The sequence below is a fragment of the Sciurus carolinensis genome, chromosome 4 (genome assembly GCF_902686445.1).
Source record: "Sciurus carolinensis chromosome 4, mSciCar1.2, whole genome shotgun sequence".
Lineage (NCBI taxonomy): Eukaryota > Metazoa > Chordata > Mammalia > Rodentia > Sciuridae > Sciurus > Sciurus carolinensis.
This window is the reverse complement of record NC_062216.1, coordinates 12,521,976-12,544,078: the sequence shown is the minus strand read 5'-3', so window position 1 is coordinate 12,544,078 and position 22,103 is coordinate 12,521,976. Positions and strand designations below refer to the sequence as shown.

The window sequence follows — 22,103 nt, the reverse complement described above, 5'->3', positions numbered from 1 at the left end:
GTGGCACCCAGACAGCGGCAGATACAGATCTTCAGCACCCTGGAAAGCCACACCGTAGGCAAGACAAGAAAACACTTTTAGTGGAACTCAAAATTCTCTCTCGGCATTCTCTCCCTCTCTGTTCTGCACAGACCCCTGGCAGATACTTCGCTGGCTGGACTTCAGATGCGGGGAGCTGATGTAGCCCAGGGTCCCCCCTGCAGGAGGCTAATCGGCCTCATTAGCATGCTCCTTTTCCCACTGGGGCACAAGCACTGGCCCCTTGCTCTGCTCGTTCCCAGGAGAACCCTCTGCTCCGTGCCCTTAAGCTCCTCCCATGTCCTGGCTCTGCCCTTTTCTGTGGTGACAAGAGCCTCAATATTCTGTGGTTTCTTGCCTCTACCTGGTGACCTGCGCATGTGCGCTCTTGAATTCTCTGCCTTCTCCCAGGTGGTCTCTTCATAGTAGTAAGAGGAAATCATTCCCTTGTGGAACCTTGGAAATATTAATAGCAACTAACTGACATTAATACAAATTCCAGGAAACTAATCATGCTGTGCTATAAAAATTCTAGAAAACCATTTTTTTATCCATAGTATAAAAATTCAGGTTCCCTTAAAGTGATAAAGAGATCTTATTTCTCCTTTGGGAAATTAAGGGGCAGTGATAATTTGCCGCTACATGCTGCCTGCGTATGATGGGTATTTAGAGTATTTGTGGGATCAATGAATACGAGTTATAAAAGGGAGACAATGTGTGCATGTGCGAATATGTAATAATAAATCCCACCAGGTCATACAACTGTGATGCACAGTGAAAACATAGTGAGGGAGAAAAGGTAGATTATCTAGTCGTCTTTTCTCATAACGAAGGTAGTTCTTTGTCAGTCATCAGTTCCAGAGCTGTTTCACACTGCTACATCTTTCCCTGAGCATTCTGGAGAAACCTTTTGACTCCCTGTTGATTAAATCATAACTGTTAGGAACCGATAGTCCCTAATAAAGGTAGCATCACTGACAGGTTAGACAGGAACCTGGAAGAGTAGAGCAATTTATCTTTGGACGAAGCAAGTTTATTTTTGAAACCTGTTGAAAAAGCATATTAAGATTCTTTTTATCAGTGGGATTAGCTCACAGAATGCCAGGGCTGCTGTCGTGGGCTGAAAATTCATCCAGGATCCTGGTTCCCAGTGCCACGCTGCGGACCGGCCAGGTGGGATCACCAGGGAAGCTCCACAATATGGATGCTCAGATTTCTCCTGAGGCTGAATCAGGGTGCCCCAGGTGTCCCTGGGGGTTGAGCCAGGTCTGTGAAATATGGATCTGGGCAGCGCCTCACCCCAGTCTGGGCTCAGTCACCACTTCCTCTGCCCCACCCTTGCCTCTGCAGCCCGGGCACTCTTCCTTTCTGTCCTCCCTGTCACCGGCAGCTTCTTGGAAGTGGTTACCTCCATTCTGTCTCCAGCTTCGCTCTTGCCTATCCCTCTAGCCTCTCCTTAGTGGCCATCACTAGAATTCTCAGGATAACAGTGCGGCCAAGTCTAGTCAGTGTCCCTTAGCCTGATAATCAGCTCTGACTTCTCAGCAGCATCTGACACTGTCAATCATTCCCTCCTGGAAACTCGACCTTCCCCGCTCCTCAGTGACCCCCACTCTTCTCTTTCTCTCCATTCTCCTGGGGCCTCTACTAGGACCCTTCTGCCACCTCACCATCTTCTACCTCACCCCACGATCCTCAATATCTGGTCCTTCGGCTCTGCTATTTGCTAGGGTTTCTGTAACAACATACTACAGACTGGGAGGCATAAGCAACAGGAATCTTTTCTCTCACAGTTCTGCAAGCTGGAGGGCCAAGATCAAGGTGTTTGCATGGTTGGTTTCTTCTGAGGCCTCTCTCCACGCTGGGTCTTCACAAGGTCTTCTCTCCATGTGTCTGTGACCTATTCTCCTCCTCTTATAAGGATACCAGCCAGGTTGGGAAATGACCTCATTTCACCTTAATTACCCTTTTGAACATCATCTCTCCAAATATAGTCGTAATGTGAAGTTAGGGATTCAGCATGACTTTGGAGGATGGAGCACAGTTCAGCCAACAGGAGGTCATTTTCTTTATCCCCTGTTCTCACTCGTGGGCTTCCGTCTCTCAGTTGCCTCAACACTTTTGAGCACCAACACGCTTTCGAACTCTTGGCCACGCACCGGCTACTCCTGGCATCAGCTCAGGTGGACCTTTACCCACCCCACCGGATCACGCTCTTCATTTGTCAGTTGGTCCTCGCCTTGTGCTCTGGTAGTGCAGAGCTGGTGTTCCTCTGCTGTGTCTTCTCTGGGGACTGGTGCCTCATCCGTCCAGCTGCACAGAGGAAAAGCTGAACGCTCCCTGTGACTTCCCTCTTTCCTTTGCAACTGACAGAATTAGTGAGTAAGACCTGCCATTTTTTCCATGAAAGACGTCTAATCCATCCCTTGGTTCATCTCCTTCACCTCCACCAAGCTGGCACTGGGGTCTCTGCCCTGGACCTCCGTGTAGCTTCCCTGAATCTGCTCTTTCCTGCGGCCTCTCCTCCTGTCTGTCCTGTAGCACGGATGGCCGTTTACCCGAGCTCACCTGGCTTCATCTCACTCCTTACGGACAACGCCGCAGAGACTTCCATTTATATGTAGCATAAAGATAGAGATTCCTAATCCTACCTGCTGGCCTCGGGCGTTTGGCTTTTGTCGGTCTCTGACGCCTCCTCTCACGCCGATTCCTCCCACTGTGGGGACTTGGGTCAGATCATCTCTGCCTCTGGCCTTTCACAAACTCCTCTCAGCCCAGGGTACCAGCCTGAAGGAGAGATCCCGCAGCCTCCAGACGAGGTCGCTGCCCACATTTTTAACATGACTGCATTATTTAACAGTCGGGAGACCCGAGAAGCATCGTTAGGTAATTTCACATTGTGTGAACATCGTAGAGTGCACCCGTCACATCTGAGTGACCGGGATGCCACTGGACACTGTCGTCTCATGGGGCCACTGCTGTGGATATGCTTCCTTGTTAGCTGAAATGACATTCGGCTCCCAACCAGACTTTGACACATACTACCAGTGGAACTGCTGTGTCCGTTAAGGCTTTGGCACAGATTGTCAGTTTATTGACAGAGGATGCGGATGAAGATTTCAAGTGGGAACGTCTGAACGTCCGCTTTCCATCACTCTCAGCTACCAAGGCAGTCTCATCTTTCTCCCCAGGGATTAAAACAGATAAAAATGACACATCCTCAAAATACGCAGCCCTATTTTCTTGTAGTGCTCTCAGGCTCGGGTTTGTTACCTGGGGAGACAGTCTGATGTCATGCAAACTTTGGAGTCATACTTTTAAGTCCTGTGTCCTCTCCTCCAGGAATTTGATTTGCCTTTCATTTATTCCAGGTTTCTTCTGTGTACTTCAATAACATTTCAAACTTTTCCCACACTGTGGGAGCCACACGTGTATTAATTAATTTTAAATTGATCAGCACTTATGTTGAAACATCACACTAAGTAATGATATTAAAAAACAATCTGCCACTCTGCCCAAACAAAATTCACAAACATGTGCTCATTGTTAGACAACAGTCATTACTAAGTGGGGAGAAGAATTACAACTAGAAAGAGTTGATCTTTACAAATCCTGCTCTTCAGAGACATCTTGGCACCAAGAGCGACCCGCTTGTGGAAAGCGGCGTTTGTTAGGATCCCAGCGGGTTCTGTTTCCTTTCTCTTTTCTACCTCCTTCCGTCCCCAACCTTTGAAATGTCCTCCCTCAGCCACACTCACAGGGTGGGTTGCCCCCTTGCAGGCGATGTTCGGAATGACATCTATGTCACCCTGATCCATGGGGAGTTTGACAAAGGGAAAAAGAAGACCCCCAAGAACGTGGAGGTGACCATGTCTGTGTTTGATGAGGAGGGCAACCTGTTGGAGGTAGGTGTCATGGAGTCCTGCCCCTCCATACCCCGCCGTGCAGTGGCCATGAACTTCCCACCTAATTGTAGTTATTCTCCATATCAGGCTGGGTTTCATTTTTCCTAAGGGAAAAAAATAAAACCTGTTAAATTTGTGATTCTCATTGACATTTAGACTTTTAATTTGATGTTCATCCTGTGCTAAGAATAGCTCCAGCCACTGGGGATTTTAGGTGAAGCCTTGGGTGAATGGGTTCCTTGTCATTTTCAAGCCATTGAGTCACTCTCAAGCTTACCAGTTGCTCTGCTCAGTTGTGCAGAGAGCCCCAGGGCATCGGAGGGCACTTTGCCTGCCCCTGAGCCTGCAGAGCCAGGGAGGCTGCCCACCAGTAGCTGGAAGCTGGAGGAGCCCTTGGGTAGAGGGCGGCCACCACCACTCTCTGGTCTTAACATCAGGGATCTGCAACTCCAAATGGAACACACAGAAGCTGAGGCAGAGCTAGGAATGGATCCAGGTGTCCTGACTTCCGGCTCAGGGTTGCTCCAACTTCGAGGGCTTTCTGTCCATAGAGAGAAAACGTCTCGATTCTGACATCACAGGGAAGGAGGAGCCCAGGGTGGTCTCTGGAGGCTCCTTCGACCCCTCAGCCATGGTTACTGCTCAACAACTCACAGATCAAGCCCTTGGTTCACACAGCTCACCGAGCGTCCTGTTGGGTGGGTGCTCGGGGTACAGAGAAGTACAGCATGCCACCTCCCCATGGACGCTGTCATCTCTGAAGGAAAAAGATGTCCCAGCGGTCCACCAAGCCAAGTCATGTCTGTGTCAGAGGGACAGGCAGACTGTGTTGGGCTGTGGGATGGGAGGGCTTTTTCCTGTTATTGATAGAGCCCTGTGACCCGTGAGTTCATTCCAAGTACACGTCTTCCCCTGGTCGGTCATCTCATAGGGAAGTGCCCCACCAAGGCCAGCTGTGCCTGAACGAGGTGGTCCGTTACTAGGAAGAGACCCAGCCCTGAGTCTGAACCAGGACACCAAGGCCCTAAAGCAGAAGGCAGACCCCAGGGAGAAATCATTCTCCTCAAACAGCAGAACATCCACGGGTGAGGCCTAAGTCCTAGTCACTCTCACCAGGCCTCGGGATGGAAGAGAGAACAGAAATCACAGGACAGAGGAATATTCACATGGCTTTGGGTCCCTTGGCCGCTGCCAGGTTTATATACTGAGACCCTTCCCTGGAGTGGCGGAAATTCCGTCTTCCTCTACTTGCCAGCCCCAAACGGAATCGGCTTACAGATGCCAGCGTAGGGCTTGTGCTGGGCGTGCTGGGGCCGGGGGCTCATGCATGTGTGTGGAAAGCTCTTTTCTAGACAATACTACCCTCTCCTAATTTTTCCTTCCCATTCCAAAGAAAGCAATTCATCCTGGTGCTGGATATGAAGGCATCTCAGAATACAAATCAGTAGTCTACTACCAAGTCAAGCAACCCTGTTGGTACGAGACCGTCAAGGTGAGCATTTGCCATTGATGAGCCTTGTGATCAGCTGACCCTCACTTGGGTTCCTGTCTGCTTATTTACCTCCACATCATTTCTACCTTTCCTGAAGTTTGAGATAAGTTGCCTGTGGTGTGCAATAAGAAATGAATTAATAGTCATAATTCTGATTCAGAACAGTTATCTTTAATAAATTCAGCCCTCTTAAATAAGAGTTTCATTCATAAATACAGAGAAATTTGAATAGAGAAACTTGTGGTTGTTGTGATGCAATTGGCTTGCCAAGACGGTCCAAAACTGAACGGAAATTTTCACACTCTGCAAGCAGTTTCCTAACATGTTTTTCTTCTTGGCTCCTACCCAAGCTTTCTGGGCCTCTTTTCAATTTAAATATGGGTTTTACAAATTCCAATATGGTTTTCAAATCAGGCATCTCCTTTGGGCCCCACAGAGACTTGGGCAACTAAGCAAACAGACTTTGTAAAGCCCTCTTCCTGATTAGGTGACTGAGACCCAAATTAAGTGGCACCCAAGATCCTAGAGCTCCTTAGTGTGCAGCTGGAACTAGAGCCGCCTCTTCTGAACCTGAAGCTGTGTGGGTGCTCTCGGATGGTCGGGGCTGGATGAGCTCTTCATAGAAAACTAAAAAGGATACACAACCCAGAAAGCTTGCACTCATATCTGGAAGTGAGCAACTAGTTTCAACAGTCTTACGTAGTTCATGTTTTGAATGATGCTGCTTGTACAAGTTTTATGTTGTGCTGGGTTTTTCCCCCACTGGGAGTTGGACCCTGGGGCTCTTAACACTAGTCCACTTCCCCAGTTTCTTTTTTGTGTCTTATTTAGAGACAGGGTCTCACTGAGTTGCTTAGGGCCTCACTTAGCTGCTGAGGCTGACTTTGAACTCATGATTCTCCTGCCTCAGCCTCCCGAGCTGCTGGGATTACAGGCATGCGCCACCATGCCCGGCCGTGTTGTGCTTTTTTTGTTTTCGTTTTGGTGGTGCTGGGGATTGAACCCAGGGCCTTGTGCATGCGAGGCAAGCACTCTACCAACTGAGCTGTATTCCCAACCTGCGTTGTGCTTTTTAAAGGTACTTATCTCAGGCAGTCTAAGTTCTTCAGAGACGATTTTTAGATGCTTGTATAATGCTCCATTATATAATCATTCCAGAATTTACTGAATTATTTGAACTATTCCTTGCCCTTTCCACGTGACTTTTCCCATCCCCTCTGTGTGTATAAGCAGCAGAAAGCTTCCTGTCTCAGGTGCTTTATCTTTTCCTTCTGTTATAACCTATAATTATTAGCATCTCAGTGGGAAGGTCCCATGCAGACCTCAAAGTACCACGTGGAAGTATTTGCTGTTTCGTATTTGAGTAAATACTAGAAATCCATGATACCTCCATACTCTGAATCTATGGTAAACAGCAAGATGAACTTCTCCTGAGATTCTTGTGGTTTGAAAATAGCTCAATCTCCTGTGAGTAAAACCTGGTAGCAAGTCTCACTCTAGGAATGCATGCTGTGGTAAGACACTAAAATCGAGTCTTATTCTCCTTATATCTCAAAATAGCTGGGAGCGGAGGATTTAGAATACACGCACATGAAGAGAGAGTGGAGTTTGAAGGTGGTGCCTGCGGTAGTTACCCTGATGTGATCGTCACAAGGCATACAGGAATCAAGACATCATGTCATACCCCAGAAATGTGTTCATTATGTTAAATAAAAATAAATTCATGCTGGGCATGGAGGCTCATGCTTGTAATTCCAGCAGCTTGGGAGGCTGAGGCAGGAGAATTGCAAGTTCAAAGCCAACCCCAGCAACAGCGAGGTGCTAAGCAACTCAGTGAGACCCTGTCTCTAAATAAAATACAAAATAGAGTTGGGGATGTGACTCAGTGGTCAAGTGCCCCTGAGTTCAATCCCTGGTACCAAAAAATTTTTTAAAAATTTAAACTAAATAAATTCATTAAAATGGAGCCTCATTCTGTAAAATGAGCCTCAATGGCAAAGTGCTGCGTATCTATAAACCACTAACTCCTTGCCGTTTTGCAGGTGTTCATTGCCATAGAGGAGGTCACACGCTGCCATATAAGATTTACCTTTCGACACAGGTCATCTCAGGAATGTGAGTATTTAGGAGGATTGGGACATATTTCCATTAAAAAGAAAAATGGACTCTTCGTCACAGGGCTCTTGTGGATCAGAACAGGACACTTAGAAATAAGTTCCTGGTCAACTTTATTTCAGAGTTCATTGGTGCAAAGGAAGTCAGACCAAAGAATTATCTGGGCTTCCAAACTCTTTGTTATCACTCCATGTCAGAATCCCTCTCCTGCGTGTGTCGTGGAAGACACTACGAGATGCCGCTTGGCACAAAAGGGTTCCACTGTGAAACAGTATTGGCGGTGCTGCGTGTCATGTGTCCCTGTGGGACCCTGCCAGTGGGGGAGTGCTCCCAGCTCGGCATCACGGAGGCCTCGGTCTGTACCAGGCACCATGTGAAGCCCTGCTGATGCGTCGGCATTCTGAGAAGATGCAGCCTATTTTTATGCACATTCATACCGAAAGGCGCTAGGGCGCAGCGAGGCCTGATCCAGGCTGGACCAGGTAGAGCTGCCCTGGGGCTCAGGCAGCCACTCTAGATGGACAGGACACAGGTCCTGAGTGTGCGAACTCTTATACCAGGTTGTAGAGGAACCTTAAGAGAATGGCCTCTGGTGGGGGTTTGGGTGGGTTGTTTGTGTTGGTTTGTGCTCATAACAGCTTTATCCATGACACCCCAGCAATGGAATGGCCCAAATCCATCCATAAGGAGAGTCAGTAGAGCGGAGGTATAATCATGCAGTGTATCGCTACTCAGCCACCCCAGTCCCTGCAGACCCCAGAGCTGTGCCTCTGACGAGAGCAGACCACAAGGTACCCCAGCCACAGGGGTCTCAGCAGGTTAGCAGTGAGCCCAGAGGCCGGTCAGCGCCCTGCCTCCTCACGAGGCTAGACCTTCCTCCCCAGATGCCACAGGACAGACCTGGGCTGTACATTGGGGAGGAGTGGACAGGCAGAGGCCTCAGGCAGCAGCGTCCACCTGGACGGTGGTAAATAACCTCGCCGCATCTGTTTCAGAACAGCAGAAACAGAGATGCGGGTTAAGGGTTCGAAGCAGGGCAGCAGCTGGTTGGACTGGATTTGGGAGCCTCCTCTGGCTGTGTATGGAGACAGTGTTGGGTGGAGGAGGATGAGAGACCAGTTAGGAAGAGCTCCTAGAAGCAAACAGAGGAGGTAGCGAGGCCTGGCCCTGGGCAGGAACCGCGGGACAGAGAGAAAGAGGGGACACAGGTTCCATGGCTGCTCAGGCTGTGACCTTGATGTGTTCACGTGGGGTGGAGTTGGTGGCCACTCCCACGCTCTGGTTTGGGTAATTCAGTGGATGCTGATCTCGTTCGCTAGGGAACGAAGGGAGAGCCCGTACTTGGGGATGCCAGGTGACTTCAGCTTGGGGTCTGTGACACACACAGGGCTCTGTCCTTGCTGATGGGTGTTCGTCACAGCGTGGCTGAACAACACACCCCAGAGCAAACGTGAAGCAAACTGCCCCACCCCTGGTGTCTCGCCCCTCTGCTCAGACACGTATTTCTCTCTTTTCAGCCAGAGATAAATCAGAGCGTGCTTTTGGGGTGTCCTTTGTGAAACTGATGAACCCGGACGGCACCACCCTGCAGGACGGGAGGCACGATCTGGTGGTGTACAAGGTGCTGACCGAAGGCTGCTCCAGAGAGCTGGAAAATACTGAAGCTGGCCTTTTAGACCCCTTTCAGATTTACGTAGACAAACATCCGCAACCTCTCCAGAGTCTGTGTGTTGGCCCCTTAAAGTCTAGAAACCCAGATGGGCCCTGGTCATCCCACTGTGGCTTCCCAAACCTTTCTGGAGACAGTTGCACCATTATTGAGTCTTGGAAGAGTGTCTTACCCTCAGGCAAAGATCATAGCATGTCCCAAGGAGCAAAGGGACATCATCCTTTGCATCATCCTGCATGACCACAGAGAGTGCTCCGTGGCCCTGGTTAGAGTGTGAGTGTGGGGGCTGTGGTTTCCGCATCACTGTAGGCTGTTCCCTGCCATCCGGGTCTCACTTCCTTCATGACAGCTTCGCTTCCGTTCTTCCCTTCTCATGTTGGTGAACTCTCACGTCTACTGATCTTAGGGTCTAGAGCAGATGCTGGAAGGTCTCACCGACCCAACACATCTGGGGGGTTTTGCGCCATTGACAGCTCTTTTGAGTTGCATCTGATGAATATTTCCCGCAACATTCTGCTCCTTTGTAAATAGTTTGGAAGGCATAGCAAGCTCTCCATCGGCCCAGTGAAGTAAAACGTGACCGTTTATAGGTTCAGGAAAATGAAATGCAACCTTATTCTGCAATATATTTATTTACTTCTGGCAGAGATTAGAGATCTTCTGGTTGCTAGTTCACAACTTACTCTGTTTTCATTCTGTGATGAAATTATTTCTGGGTTCAAACTCCGTGGAAAGACACCATAGTGTCAGAGTGCAGGGGATCCCGCCGGCGTATAGCTGGGTCAAGCCCTGTGTCTCGTGCTGGAAGTACACTGTGCTCCCGGTAGAAACTGTTTTCTCCTTGCATGTAAGAGATGTGGCCCATTGTTTGATGTTCCTAACTTGCATCCTTTTCAGGGTGACAACAAGAAAATGGAAGATGCTAAATTCTACCTGACCCTGCCTGGGACCAAGGTGGAGATGGAAGAGAAGGAGCTCCAAGCATCCAAAAACCTGGCCACCTTTACCCCCAGCAAGGAGAGCACGAAGGACAGTTTTCAGATTGCCACTCTGATTTGCTCCACAAAACTCACCCAGAACGGTAGGTGTGGTGACCACGTGGACACCACCAAGCTTACTGGTGGTCAGAGCCAGGGTGCTGTGCCACATGGGGCCAGGTCTTCCGAGGTGGGATGCTGGACAACTAGATTTCGCGCTCTGCTCTTCCAGGGCTTTCTGGGTCATGCCAATCAGATGGCAGAGCTCTTTCTGAGGTTTCGTTGTCCATCTTTAAAAATAGAATGGAAAGCATTTCAGTCATTTTTTAATGTCGTAGAACCTCTAAGAATGCTCGCACATGGAGGCTGAGAAATTCACAAGTCTTGTGTTTCTTTCCCTCCATGCAGCAGAGACTCTCATCATGTGGTCAGGGTGTGTGCCCAGGAAGTGTTGGATGAGGGAGGACGCTGGCCAGAGCGTCATCAGGCTGCTGCCCGGGCGCAAAGGCAGAGAGCAGTGTTTCCTCCTAGGGTTCCTCTCTTCCTCATGTATTCGCCCCTTTCCTGTTTTTTATTCCCTGTAAAATCAGCTGATTAGCCTGAATAGGCTTCCTTTGGTCTCTCCTTCCAATCTCTGGCATCAGTGTGACCTCTTCTGTCGACTGTGGCCTTTGATAGCCAGTAACAGCTTCTTACTCATTTTACCTATGTCACGTGCACAGAGTCCTGCTGAATATAGTGAGCAAGGATTTGCTGTCCAGGGGCCTTGTTTTAGAAATCCTGTATCCCCTGTGCTGTGTAGAGGATCCGTCTCTTTGTTTATGGCTGATCTGAGCAAAGGACTGGGCAGGAACTCTGCCTTATGGAAGTGCAAAGGTAGACCCCACAGTTTAGATAATCAGTACAAAGACCCAGTCTTGGCTGATCTTTAGGAGAGTTTGATATTTGATGAATCATAGCTGGCTGGAGAATAGGGATGGTATTTCAGCTTGGGCAAGTGACTAGACTCCACAGAGTGAAGGTCAAGTCTCCGGCGCTGTGGTGCACGCCTGTAATCCCAGCGGCTTGGGAGGTTGAGGCAGGAGGATCGTGAGTTCAAAGCCAACCTCAGCAAAAGTGAGGTACTTCAACTCAGTGAGACCCTGTCTCTAAATTAACTACAAAATAGGGCTGGGGATGTGGCTCAGTGATTAAGGGCTCCTGAAATCAATCCCCAGTACCCACGCCCAAAATAATATAAGCCAGAAAACATTCTGAGCTTCATAGAAGACATGACAAAATTGGACCAACCACATAACCCTAGTTATGGAAAAAATTAAAATAGTAGTCAGCTGGTAGGGGTTCAAAGGATACAGTCTTTACAGAAGATGAACATGATTCCTTGCTAATGAACCTCAATAACGATGAGAGGCGTGCACAGTGATTTATGTCTGAGGATGGGTCCCCATATCCATAATAGGGAAGTGCTGGAAACAAGTGTCCAGTGGTTGGGATCAGTTTAAATTTCATAATGTAATCAAATGATGAAATTTATGTAGCTGCTAAATGCCAGGTTTCGAAACAGAGTTGAGGGTGTTGTAGACTTTTTAACACTATGTATGTGATCCCAGTTTTGTTTACATATATGAGGACAGTTTGCACCCAGATCTCCCAGGTGCACATCCCTGCTCTGCCCCTTACATACTAACTGTTAAATCTTGGGCAAATGACTTAACTTCTCTGAGACCTGATTCCTCATCTTTAAAATGAGAGTGAAGACAACACATATTGAATATCCTATATCCAAAGTACTTGGGGCCAGAAGTATTTCGAATTTCAGCTTGTTTTTGGATTTTGGAATATTTGCATGGACATAATTGGGAATCTTGGAGATGGGACTCCAGTCTAAACAGAAATGCATTTGCTTCATCATTCCTTGGTCAGCTGTCATTATTGCCATTGTCATTTCGTGGACACAGGAGAAGACGAACTGACTCCAAAAGCTTGGAGAGTTCTTAATTTTTAACTTCTTGGTACTTTACAAATTTTCAACTATGGAATGTCGGGATATTCTTTTTTAAGCATCTTCATAAACTGTGTAAAACCTGAATGCACTTGACTATCAAGGAAAGTTCAAGGGGGAAAGGGCCAGTGTTTGTTGAGCATCTAGTAGATTGTCCTTCCCAGACTAGACTTCAGAAAGCAAACAATACCCCACAGAAAACCAGGAAGAAGTTTGTAAAATCAACTTGTAAAAAATGCAAAAAGAATTTCTGTTAGAGATGACCATAGTGTTACACTGCATGTTGTCCCCAAGCCAAAAAAGCAGGGACAGTTTATTGCCAGGTAGCATTCCTCAGTTTCAACACTCGGTTTGCTGGTATTTGCTCCACCCTGTCTTCTAGTTTTTTGAAATCTGAGTTTCCTAGATACAGTAGCCACATGGACCTTGCAAAATTTAAGTTAATTAAACCGAAGTAGCAGAGAATGAAGAGATGTTGTTCCGTGGATACAAAATTTCACTTAGGAGTAATAAGTTCAGGAGTTGTGTTGTACCTCACGGTGATGAGAGACAATAATGTACCCTTGAAAATTGCTGGGAGTAGAGTTTCAGTGTTGCTGTCGCAGAAACAATGTGCAGTCTTAGCCGGTCCATGGTCAACACATCCGATCCACGGTCAACACATGTGTCAAAACATCATGTTAGGGTTCAATCCCCAGCACCACCAAAAAAAAAAAAAAAAATTATGCTGAACTTCATAAATGGATATAATTTTTATCCATTTAAGGAAATTTTAATTTAAATAAAATCAATTAAATAAAAATGTCTTATTTAAATAACAATCAGTTAAATTGTGATTTAATCCCGTAGTTGCACTGGTCACACTTCAAGTGCATCTGGTGACTTCCAGAGAGGACGGCACAGATAAACATTTCCAGTATTGCAGAATGCTCCATTGGACGACACAGTTCTATTTACTTTTTCATCTCCAAAATACCACCTTGGGGGGTTTCCATGTCCTACGTGGTTGAGGGGAAGAGTTTCTGTCAGAGGATGTCGGTGCTGGAGATCAATTAATTACTAATCAACTTATCTAATCAAATAAATACAAGAGCCCATACTCTTCTCAAATGGGAGGGGGTGTGACAGATGGGGCCATACCAGATCTGGCCTCCAACAAGATGGAGAAGCCCACCTTCACCTTCCCACAGGTGAAGGGGCCAAGACTCCTTCTGTGAGGGACAGGATGGGGTGGAGTTAAGGAAGCCATTTGCTTAGAGAATCAGCACATCCTCAGGGGTGAGTGACTCGGTATGGGGCCACCTACTCCAGACTATCTGAAAGTCTCCCGTGACTGCCAGCTCCTGGGCCCGACCTCTGTATCCCAGGGCTCAGCCGAGCCTGATTCTGCTGAGCATGGATGGCTCCCCACACACCTCCCTACACGAAGAGACACCTGTTACCCACTGGGTTCAGAAAGGGAAGCTTCCTCCTAGAGAGGAGTAAGGGACAAGGGACAGGGTGAGAAGATGGCACCCATCGTGGGCATCCGAGAAGCCAGGACAGGGGACAGATAATCCTGGATTGCTCCTGGGTTTGCTTTCTTCTGATTTGGTGGAAATGATAAAGAACCAGTGTCATTTATTCCGAGGAATCAAGGGCTGAAGAACATGAACAGGCGTCCTCGGCGAGGGCGCTGGGTGAGCAGTGTGGACGGCTGTGCTCACGAAGGAGACCTAGAGCGGAGAGAGGCCTTGCTCCTTAGCCGAGGATGACCCTTCAGTGCAAGAGTTAAAGGCCGCTGGAGCTGATCAGAGAGATCTTGTCCGCTCTTTTATTGATCGATTGGTTTGATTGGTTTTTACAAAGCTGGCACAGACTGATGTGGATGGGCACACTTGGTCCAGATGGAGGCGAGGGTAGATGTGTCTCAGGAAGGGGAGGGGAGCTCCGGCCCCGCAGTGTGAGGTCCCGCAGGTGACCCACGCAGCCTGGCCTCCACACCCTGGGATGTGAGAGTGTTGGAGTTGCTATAATCATCCCCACTTTATTGATCAGAAAATCAAAAATTTTTGAAAATTAAAAAAAAAATGTGTTCTTTTTAGATCTATGTGACAGTAGGGTGTATTTTGACTTGTGCATACATGAACTATAACTTCCCATTCTATGATTGTACATAACGTGGAGTTACACTGGTCAGATATTCATACATGAACATAGGAAAATTATGTCCGATTCATTCTACTTTCGTCCCCATTCCCATCCCCCCTCCCTTCCCCTCATTCCGCCATCTAATCCAGTGAACTTCTGTTCTTTCCACCACCACCAGCATATCGTGTGTTAGCATCCGCATGTCAGGGAGAACATTTGGACTTTGGTTTTTTTGGGACTTTCGTATTTCACTTAGCATCATAGTCTCCAGTTTAATCCATTTACTGGCAATTGTCATAATTTCATTCTTCTTTATGGCTGAGTAATATTCCATTGTGTATATATACCATATTTTCTTTAAACATTCATCTGTTGAAGGGTACCTAGGTTGGTTCCATAGATTGGCTGTTGTGAATTGAGCTGCTATAAATAGTGATGTGGCTACATCACTATTGTTTGCTGATAGAAATCAAATTTTGAAGTGGAAAATATTTTTACCTGAGTTTATAGGTGATGGTCTTGAACTTTTAAAACAGATATTTATAGTTCCAAAGTCTATTGGTTCTCTTTGTACTTTTTTTCTTTTTTAAATTATGTGATCCCTAATTCTCTCCCAAAACTAATTACTACCCTGAATTTGGGGATTGTCATACCCTTGCTTTTCTTTATAATTTTCACGTTTATATCATGAAAATTGATCTGGTTTTGTTTTGCACATTTTGTAAGTTCATATAAATATAATCACTCTTAGAACTCTGCTTATCTGTTTATTTCTTTAAAGAATTCTGGGGAAGGAAGGATTGCAGAGTAGCAAAAAGGTGGATTTGGGAATCATATAAACCTGATATTAAGATGCTATTTCTCCCACCCCTTAGCAGTGTGTGACCTAAGGCAAGGAATTTCACATTGTAAAGCCTCAGTTTCCTCATCTAAAAGATGAGAAAGGTGAAATCTCTACAGTGCAGTTGTGATGTTAAAGTGAATTAAATGCATGTGTTTAAATTCCTCCCTCCTTCTGAATCTACCCCAATAGGTGTAGAGATAAGGGGAAATTAGATAAGACAGCAAATTAAAGGTGGGGCGTGCTTTCTAAGTTCACTTTTTATGGCCATGATGTCATTATTTGCGAAGTGTGAGTTCCAGTCAGATGTCCTCTTGTGTTCTTGTATATTAGCTGTCGACTCTTTCCCTTTGAAGAAGGAAAGGATCACAAGATTTCCTCCAACTTTGAAGACAACTGAATGAACCTATGGGGCATTTCTTGAATTAGCCACGATTAAGAGCAGCTATTTTTCTAGAGAATTCCATAGTTGTGTCCCGAAATGGCCTGGATTACTCCTTCTAATGCTGACGGTTTGTGATTGCTCTTCCCAGTTGACCTGTTAGGCTTGTTGAATTGGCGTTCTAACTCTCAGAACATTAAGCACAACCTGAAGAAGTTAATGGAGGTGGATGGAGGAGAGATTGTTAAGGTATGTTTCCGTCTTCTTGGCTAGAAATACACCTGCTCTGTCATTCGTTCAGCTTTTTAAATCAAGTCAGTCACTGTAGATGTAGGACTTGTTTTCTGCATTGCTAAGCAAGTATGCCAGTTTAAAGAAAATGTGATTTTTTTTAACCCTATTCCCCTGAAACCTAATAGACCCCAAATTTCTACAGTGTGGATGTAAGCACCCAGATAACCTGTTTATCTTGTTTTCAGTTTTTGCAAGATACACTGGATGCACTTTTTAACATAATGATGGAAATGTCAGACAATGAAACCTACGACTTCCTCGTGTTCGATGCGCTGGTAAGAACTAAATGTATTCACTAGTACTTATTCCTGCATCCGGGTAGTATTTCACTATTAGAAGTAATTGCCACGAACACCCTCCTGCATAAACATTTGTATACGTCTCTCTGTTTATTTCTTTAGGCTGAATTTCCAGAATTAAAATTAGAAACAAGTAGCCTATATTCCCAGTCCTTTATTTCTTTGTTTTCTGTTAAGTCTCACTTTTTGACCTGCCTTCACTTTCTTATTAGGAAAAACAAAGGGTTCAATTAAGTTAGAAATCAGGAAACGTTTTGATTGACTTTTCCATTGTCTAGTCTAAAACCAGGGGATGCCCTTAACAACACCGCTTGGGTGTCTGAGCACCTCCTGTGTTCACGCCAGGAGGCTGGATTCACAGGTCAGAGGCAAGTCTCAGCGTCATGAGTCAGCAGGTAGCCCAGCAGAGTACTTACATGTATAGCCCAATCTAAGAACTGAAATCAGAACAGGGACAGGTGCTAACCAGAATCTGGGAAGGTCAGAGGTGTCAGTGGAGGGGAAGAAGTAAACATTTCCACACCAAGCATCGTTTCCTCATTGCTGGAGGAAAAGCTCAGGGCAGGATTTTACCTGATGCTGCAGCTGAGCAGGAAGGTCAACTGAAGCTGTGGGTCATTTGACAGCTTGGGAAAATTGGTCAGTTTAACAAATGGCCAGGGCATCGAAGCTAAGGATGTAAGATAAAGAGAGGAAATGCAGTACCGCCAAGAAGAAACGTGGTCAGGTCAGGTTTATGGGAAAGAGAAACTCTGGGTAGAGCTGCCATGGAACAAGCTCCGGAGACAAATCCTGTGGGTGGAAGTGCCAAGTGCCTTTGCCTTTGAACACTTTTGTCCTATGTAGATGCACTGTGGTTGCCGATTATGCCCCTGCTAGCCATCAGACGTAAGATATAGTGGGGAAGGGGGTTCAGGTGATCAGGGATACTCACACTGTACTCAGAAAAATATTGGCATATTTCATCAGCTGCATCCTTGACTTCAAGTTTATAATTTCCATGGAAAACCCCTTTCTGTGTCCTCCTTCCTTCTTTCCTGACTTGTGTTACCTGTGCAAAGACTGCCCTCCCTTTGAGACAGCAGCTCCCTGGGAACAGGGATGCCAGCTGGTACCAGTTTATAGATTGCACTTAGCGCTGCGCCTGATGTGTAATAGCCTCTCCTTGTTAAATAAGTATTAACCCCAACATGTGGCCTCAGCTCTGGGTTTGTACAGCAAGAATGCTGCAGAAATGATAAAGGGAAGGCACCCAGGTGTTAAAATGCAGCTCACTGGTAGAATGCCTGGGCTGTGCAGTGCTGCTGTTGATGTTGTTCACCTTTGGCAGGTGTTTATTATTTCGCTGATAGGAGACATCAAGTTCCAGCATTTCAATCCTGTACTTGAAACCTACATTTACAAGCACTTCAGTGCCACTCTGGCATACGTGTGAGTATGGCTTGAGGGAACCGCGTGGTGTTGGACTATTGGGTTTGTTCTGCAGGCTGACTGGATTTTGGTGAAATGAGAGGAACCTGCCTTTAGTAAATGTGCCCATAAATGCAGAAGTTGGTCCCAGGCTTCCTGGTGGAGAGAGGGAGCATTTCAGCATTCCACCCCTGGAAAAGGTGTCAGGCCAGAGCTTCCTTCTGGATAAGGCAGACATACATTGAGGAGTTGAAGCCCATCAGGAGCAGAATCAAGGGCAGTTGACTATACTCAGCACCTGAGGAGCTGACATTGGCAAGATCCACATGAGTCGCGAAGGGGCCCAGACGGTGACTTAAGCAAGATCAAGTCTGATAGCAGAACAGATCATGCCCTCACCCTCTCCCACAAATGCTTTGTGGGCTTGGTTGCTTACAGGATTAAGATTTGATTTTTCTTTCTTTTGCATAAGAGGGAGTGGTTTCTACCTGTTCTGCCCTGTAGCCTTCTTTCTGTTGGGTTGACTAAGGGAGCAACTGAGGTTCACTCTGTGCTTCTCCTTGGAATGCTCAGCCCATGATGCCTTTGAATGTGGCCTGTCACCTGCCACTTCCTTGATTTCCACTTATTGTGCAGAGTGACGCAACGAATAGCAGCAGGAATGTCACCAGATTGGTGAACAGTGTTTTGGACAGTAGCTTGTGCCAGATCCTGTCAATTGCTGCTGACTGATGTATCACATCAGATCTTTGATCCTTGGTGGTATTTCTAAGCCAAACAAGATGGAGGCACAGAAACACAGGTTGCATAAAGGCAGTGTCAAATAGCATAGTTATCAGCTAACGTGATGGTTATTATCCCCCTGGATGGGGAGGTGGTAGGTTCACCAGCAGTCATGTTCTTTCACCTTCCAAGTCCTCACTGAAGTCAGGACTGTTCTCAGTAGATCCCAATTACAGTGAGCCAAATGAGACCTTCCCGCAGTAGTAATCTGGGCTTATTTGCAACACTTGATTGATTCTGCTTGCTTCCTTTGGATTTTGTGCTAGTTTGGGAAATATCAGAGACTCCCAGAAGGAAAGCTCAGAATATCAGCACCCTAAAAAGTCTGAGTTAGCACAGGATCAAGACCTTCCGTAGTCCAAAGACTCCAGAAAGACATGATGAGCAGTCTAAAATCCCAGAAGAGTTTTGTCATGTGCGGAGAGTCGGGTTGAACTCCACTCCCCACACACAGAAGTTTCCATCTGGCACCATGTTTATGGATCTCAGAGTGTTGGGACAGACTGGAAGGAATTCGCTTATAAGGTGACCACCTTAGACCGGCAGCATCTCTCCTTCACAGGAGCCTTTGAACATGTCCGTCTTATATGCCAGATTAAAATAGCACCATAATTTGAAACCTTTCTACCTTTTCATTTCTAGATTCTTCTTTTTAATCTCACAGAAGGAAAGGAATCTTTCAGTATTTCTAAGCCAAAGGGAAGTCCAAACCTGAACCACGTATGAGGAAACTAATTTGCAAAGGTGTTAGTCTGCCCGTCCCGGGCATCCTCCAGAGGACGTGGTGGGAGTGACAGCTTAAAGCGGGAGGGAGTGACTGCGTCCCACTCTGCCACCTTCCCTTGCAGGCCTCAGAGCACCCTGTTGCCAGCCAACTTAATTTTTCTTTTCCCGCTTTTTTAAGGAAACTCTCCAAGGTACTGAACTTCTATGTGGCTAATGCCGATGACTCCAGCAAGACCGAACTGCTTTTCGCTGCTCTGAAAGCCTTGAAGTACTTGTTCAGGTTCATCATCCAGTCTCGCGTGCTCTACCTGAGGTAATGGTCACCCTGCTAAGATGTCGAAACTGTCCCTGCTCTCTCCATGTGTCCCCCTTACTCCTCACGTTTGACTCTGGGACCACTTAGATCTCAGAACTGCCAGATTTCCAAACTTCAGAGCTGAAGGTGGAGATGGATCATGAGGCCCTTGGAGAAGGTCCATGGGACGTCCCTTTACATCAGCAAAACCCTGAGTTTGTAGTGACAGCAGCCCTCGGGGATGCAGTGGCTAAGCGTGCTGCTTGCTAGAAGCCTCCGCTGAGGATGGCATCTCCAGCAGGGGCGGGTGCCTGTAGCAGGGAAGCTTGGGTTTTATTCCAAGGGTGGTAGGAAGCACTGGGGAACTTCAGTTAGAGAAGTAATAAAATCCTGCTTGTTTTAAATGATCATATCATCTGCTTTGTGGAAAATGGATTATGGAAGCCTAAGAGCAAAAGTGAGTGAGCACCTAATCGACCTTTGGGGTTCAGGTGTGGGACGCTGTGACTCTATCCTAGGTGCAGGTGGAGGGGGTGGACGAATGTGGGAGGAGGAGCCTCAGCTTGCTGTTGGGTTTGATGGGATCATGAGGGAAAAGGAAGGACCACAGATAACCCTGAGGTTTGGAGTGGGCAGCTGTGCTATTTGCTGATACTTGAAATGCTGAGAGCCAGCAGGAAGATCCAGAGTGTTCTGCTTTAGGTATTGTTTTAATTTTGAGATACTTTGGGGACTAACTTGCAAATAAATTTCTTTTCTAGTTCTGCCAAGTGGGTGAATTAAGAATTACCAACTACCCTCTGATTGAATAAATTTCTAGAGGGGACTATAGAAGTAGCCCTTATTCAAAGTAGTTGGTTGGGATCAGAAGTGTTTCAGATTTCAGATTTTTTAGAATTTTAGAATTTTCGCATATGCATACTGAGCTTTCTTGGGAATAGGACACAAAATTCATGGATGTTTCATATAGCCCTTCTGCATGCACCTGAAGGTGATTTTATACAGTATTTTTAGTGTGCTGCATTTTGACTGCAACCCATCCATGAGGTGTGGAACTCTGTTCATATGGCATCCTATTGGCACTCAAAAGGTTTTGGATTTTGAATCTTCAGATTGGGGTGCTCACTGTGTATGGGTGCATGAAGGAGACTAGTTTAAATATATTCGTGCATGTAGGCATGTGTTTCAGCGTGCGTATAAAGTTCAGAACTCATCATCCCTACTCCTGAGCCAAAAGGTTGCCACCCAGCATAGGGGCACATACACTACCATTTGGGACTTTGGTGTTTCTGGGAAATTGCTCAAAGACCTCTTCATTTCTACTCAGGAGAAAGAGCCAACTCCTGAGTTGATATACAGGTCTGATGAAGACAGGTGGAGCACCTTAATCAAGGCAAGGATATGTCAGTGAGGTCAGAGGCCCTCGGGTAGAGCAGGTCAGCGTCCGTGTGGGCAGTGCGGTGGACCAAAGGGACCTTAATTGTTGTTATAGGCCAGACTGGGCTCAGAACCTTTCTGGGTTGAGGAGCTTCTCCACCCGTTGTCTGAAACCTCAGCTCTTATGATTGAGGTGAGATGAGGGGGAGACGTGGAGGGAAAGGAGGTGTGCTGGGAAGAGCCGAGGCAGGTGAGGGAACTTTGCTGGGGGTCCCCTACCTGCTGGATATTGTACTTATGAGCTGAGGAAGACAGGGATGCAGGGCTCACCTGCTACATCAGGCAGAGTGGCTGCTGTCCCTTTCCTATAGGAAATGTCCACAAACCACCAGCATGGAGCCCTCCAGACAGCTGCTGGGGAATCCTTACCAATTGACTGATCCTCACTGACCTACTAGAAAGCCTTGAGTTAGGACTTTACTTAAAATTACTACTCTGGGACTGGGGAGATAGCTCAGTCGGTAGAGTGCTTGCCTTGCAAGTACAAGGTCCTGGGTTCGATCCCCAGCACCGCAAAAAAAAAAAAAAAAAAAATTACTACTCTGCTCTTGTTCAGGTGGTAATGTCTTTTCAGGCTGTTGGGCTGACTCCTGGTCCCTTTGAAACCATGAAGTCTTTCTGTATAATTTGAGGTGATGACCCGTGCGGCCTGACCTCCAGTGTTGGTTTTTGAGTCCAAAAATCTATTTTAAAATTTCTTCTAAAGATGGAAAAATCTGACTGCTTTTCTCTTTTTCCTGTTAAGATTTTATGGTCAGAGCGAAGATGGAGATGAATTTAATAACTCAATCCGACAGTTATTTCTCTCTTTCAATATGCTCATGGACAGGCCTCTGGAGGAAGCTGTCAAGATCAAGGTCAGCATGGTGTCTTCATAGGTAACGCTTCAGGCCATGGGTGAAGAGGGTCCGACAACGTGGAACTGATCATGGTGGGAGAGGAAGGAAATGAATCATGCATAGCTTATGGATTTTAGTAGTAGCTATTACAGAAAGTAATGGGAAACGTGCACATTTAACTTTAGGTACACTTATATCTTCAAATATCAGTTTGCCAAAGTCAAGCTACCTGCTTAGACATCCCTTGATTGGCAGTTACAACCACTGTTTGACCCTGATTTCAGCACACAGATCCTAATGCTGTTTCAGGTTTTCTATTCTTAGTCCCCTTTGCTCCCAGAAGTACAAAGTCACCATCATCTTCATCAGCAGCAGTTTTGTTTTTTTTTTTTTTAAATGTCAAATACATAATCCGTGAAGATTCTAATTTGAACTTGATTATTTATTCCTTGTTCTTGATGGCAACTTTGTACTGGAGACTTGAAGAAT

The 22,103-nt window shown here is 46.4% G+C and overlaps 1 protein-coding gene across 1 annotated transcript in view; it reads left to right on the top strand.

Annotated features, from left to right (window-relative positions):
• Dock5 (dedicator of cytokinesis 5) overlaps positions 1 to 22,103 on the top strand; it is a 192,991-nt gene that overhangs the window by 112,020 nt on the left and 58,868 nt on the right. Inside the window, exons 14-23 of the mRNA XM_047548434.1 lie at positions 3,799 to 3,923; positions 5,317 to 5,415; positions 7,458 to 7,530; positions 9,048 to 9,151; positions 10,097 to 10,280; positions 15,683 to 15,780; positions 16,011 to 16,100; positions 17,455 to 17,555; positions 19,222 to 19,356; positions 21,521 to 21,632. Coding sequence (XP_047404390.1) covers positions 3,799 to 3,923; positions 5,317 to 5,415; positions 7,458 to 7,530; positions 9,048 to 9,151; positions 10,097 to 10,280; positions 15,683 to 15,780; positions 16,011 to 16,100; positions 17,455 to 17,555; positions 19,222 to 19,356; positions 21,521 to 21,632 — 1,121 coding nt within the window. The remainder of the gene's footprint in view (positions 1 to 3,798; positions 3,924 to 5,316; positions 5,416 to 7,457; positions 7,531 to 9,047; positions 9,152 to 10,096; positions 10,281 to 15,682; positions 15,781 to 16,010; positions 16,101 to 17,454; positions 17,556 to 19,221; positions 19,357 to 21,520; positions 21,633 to 22,103) is intronic.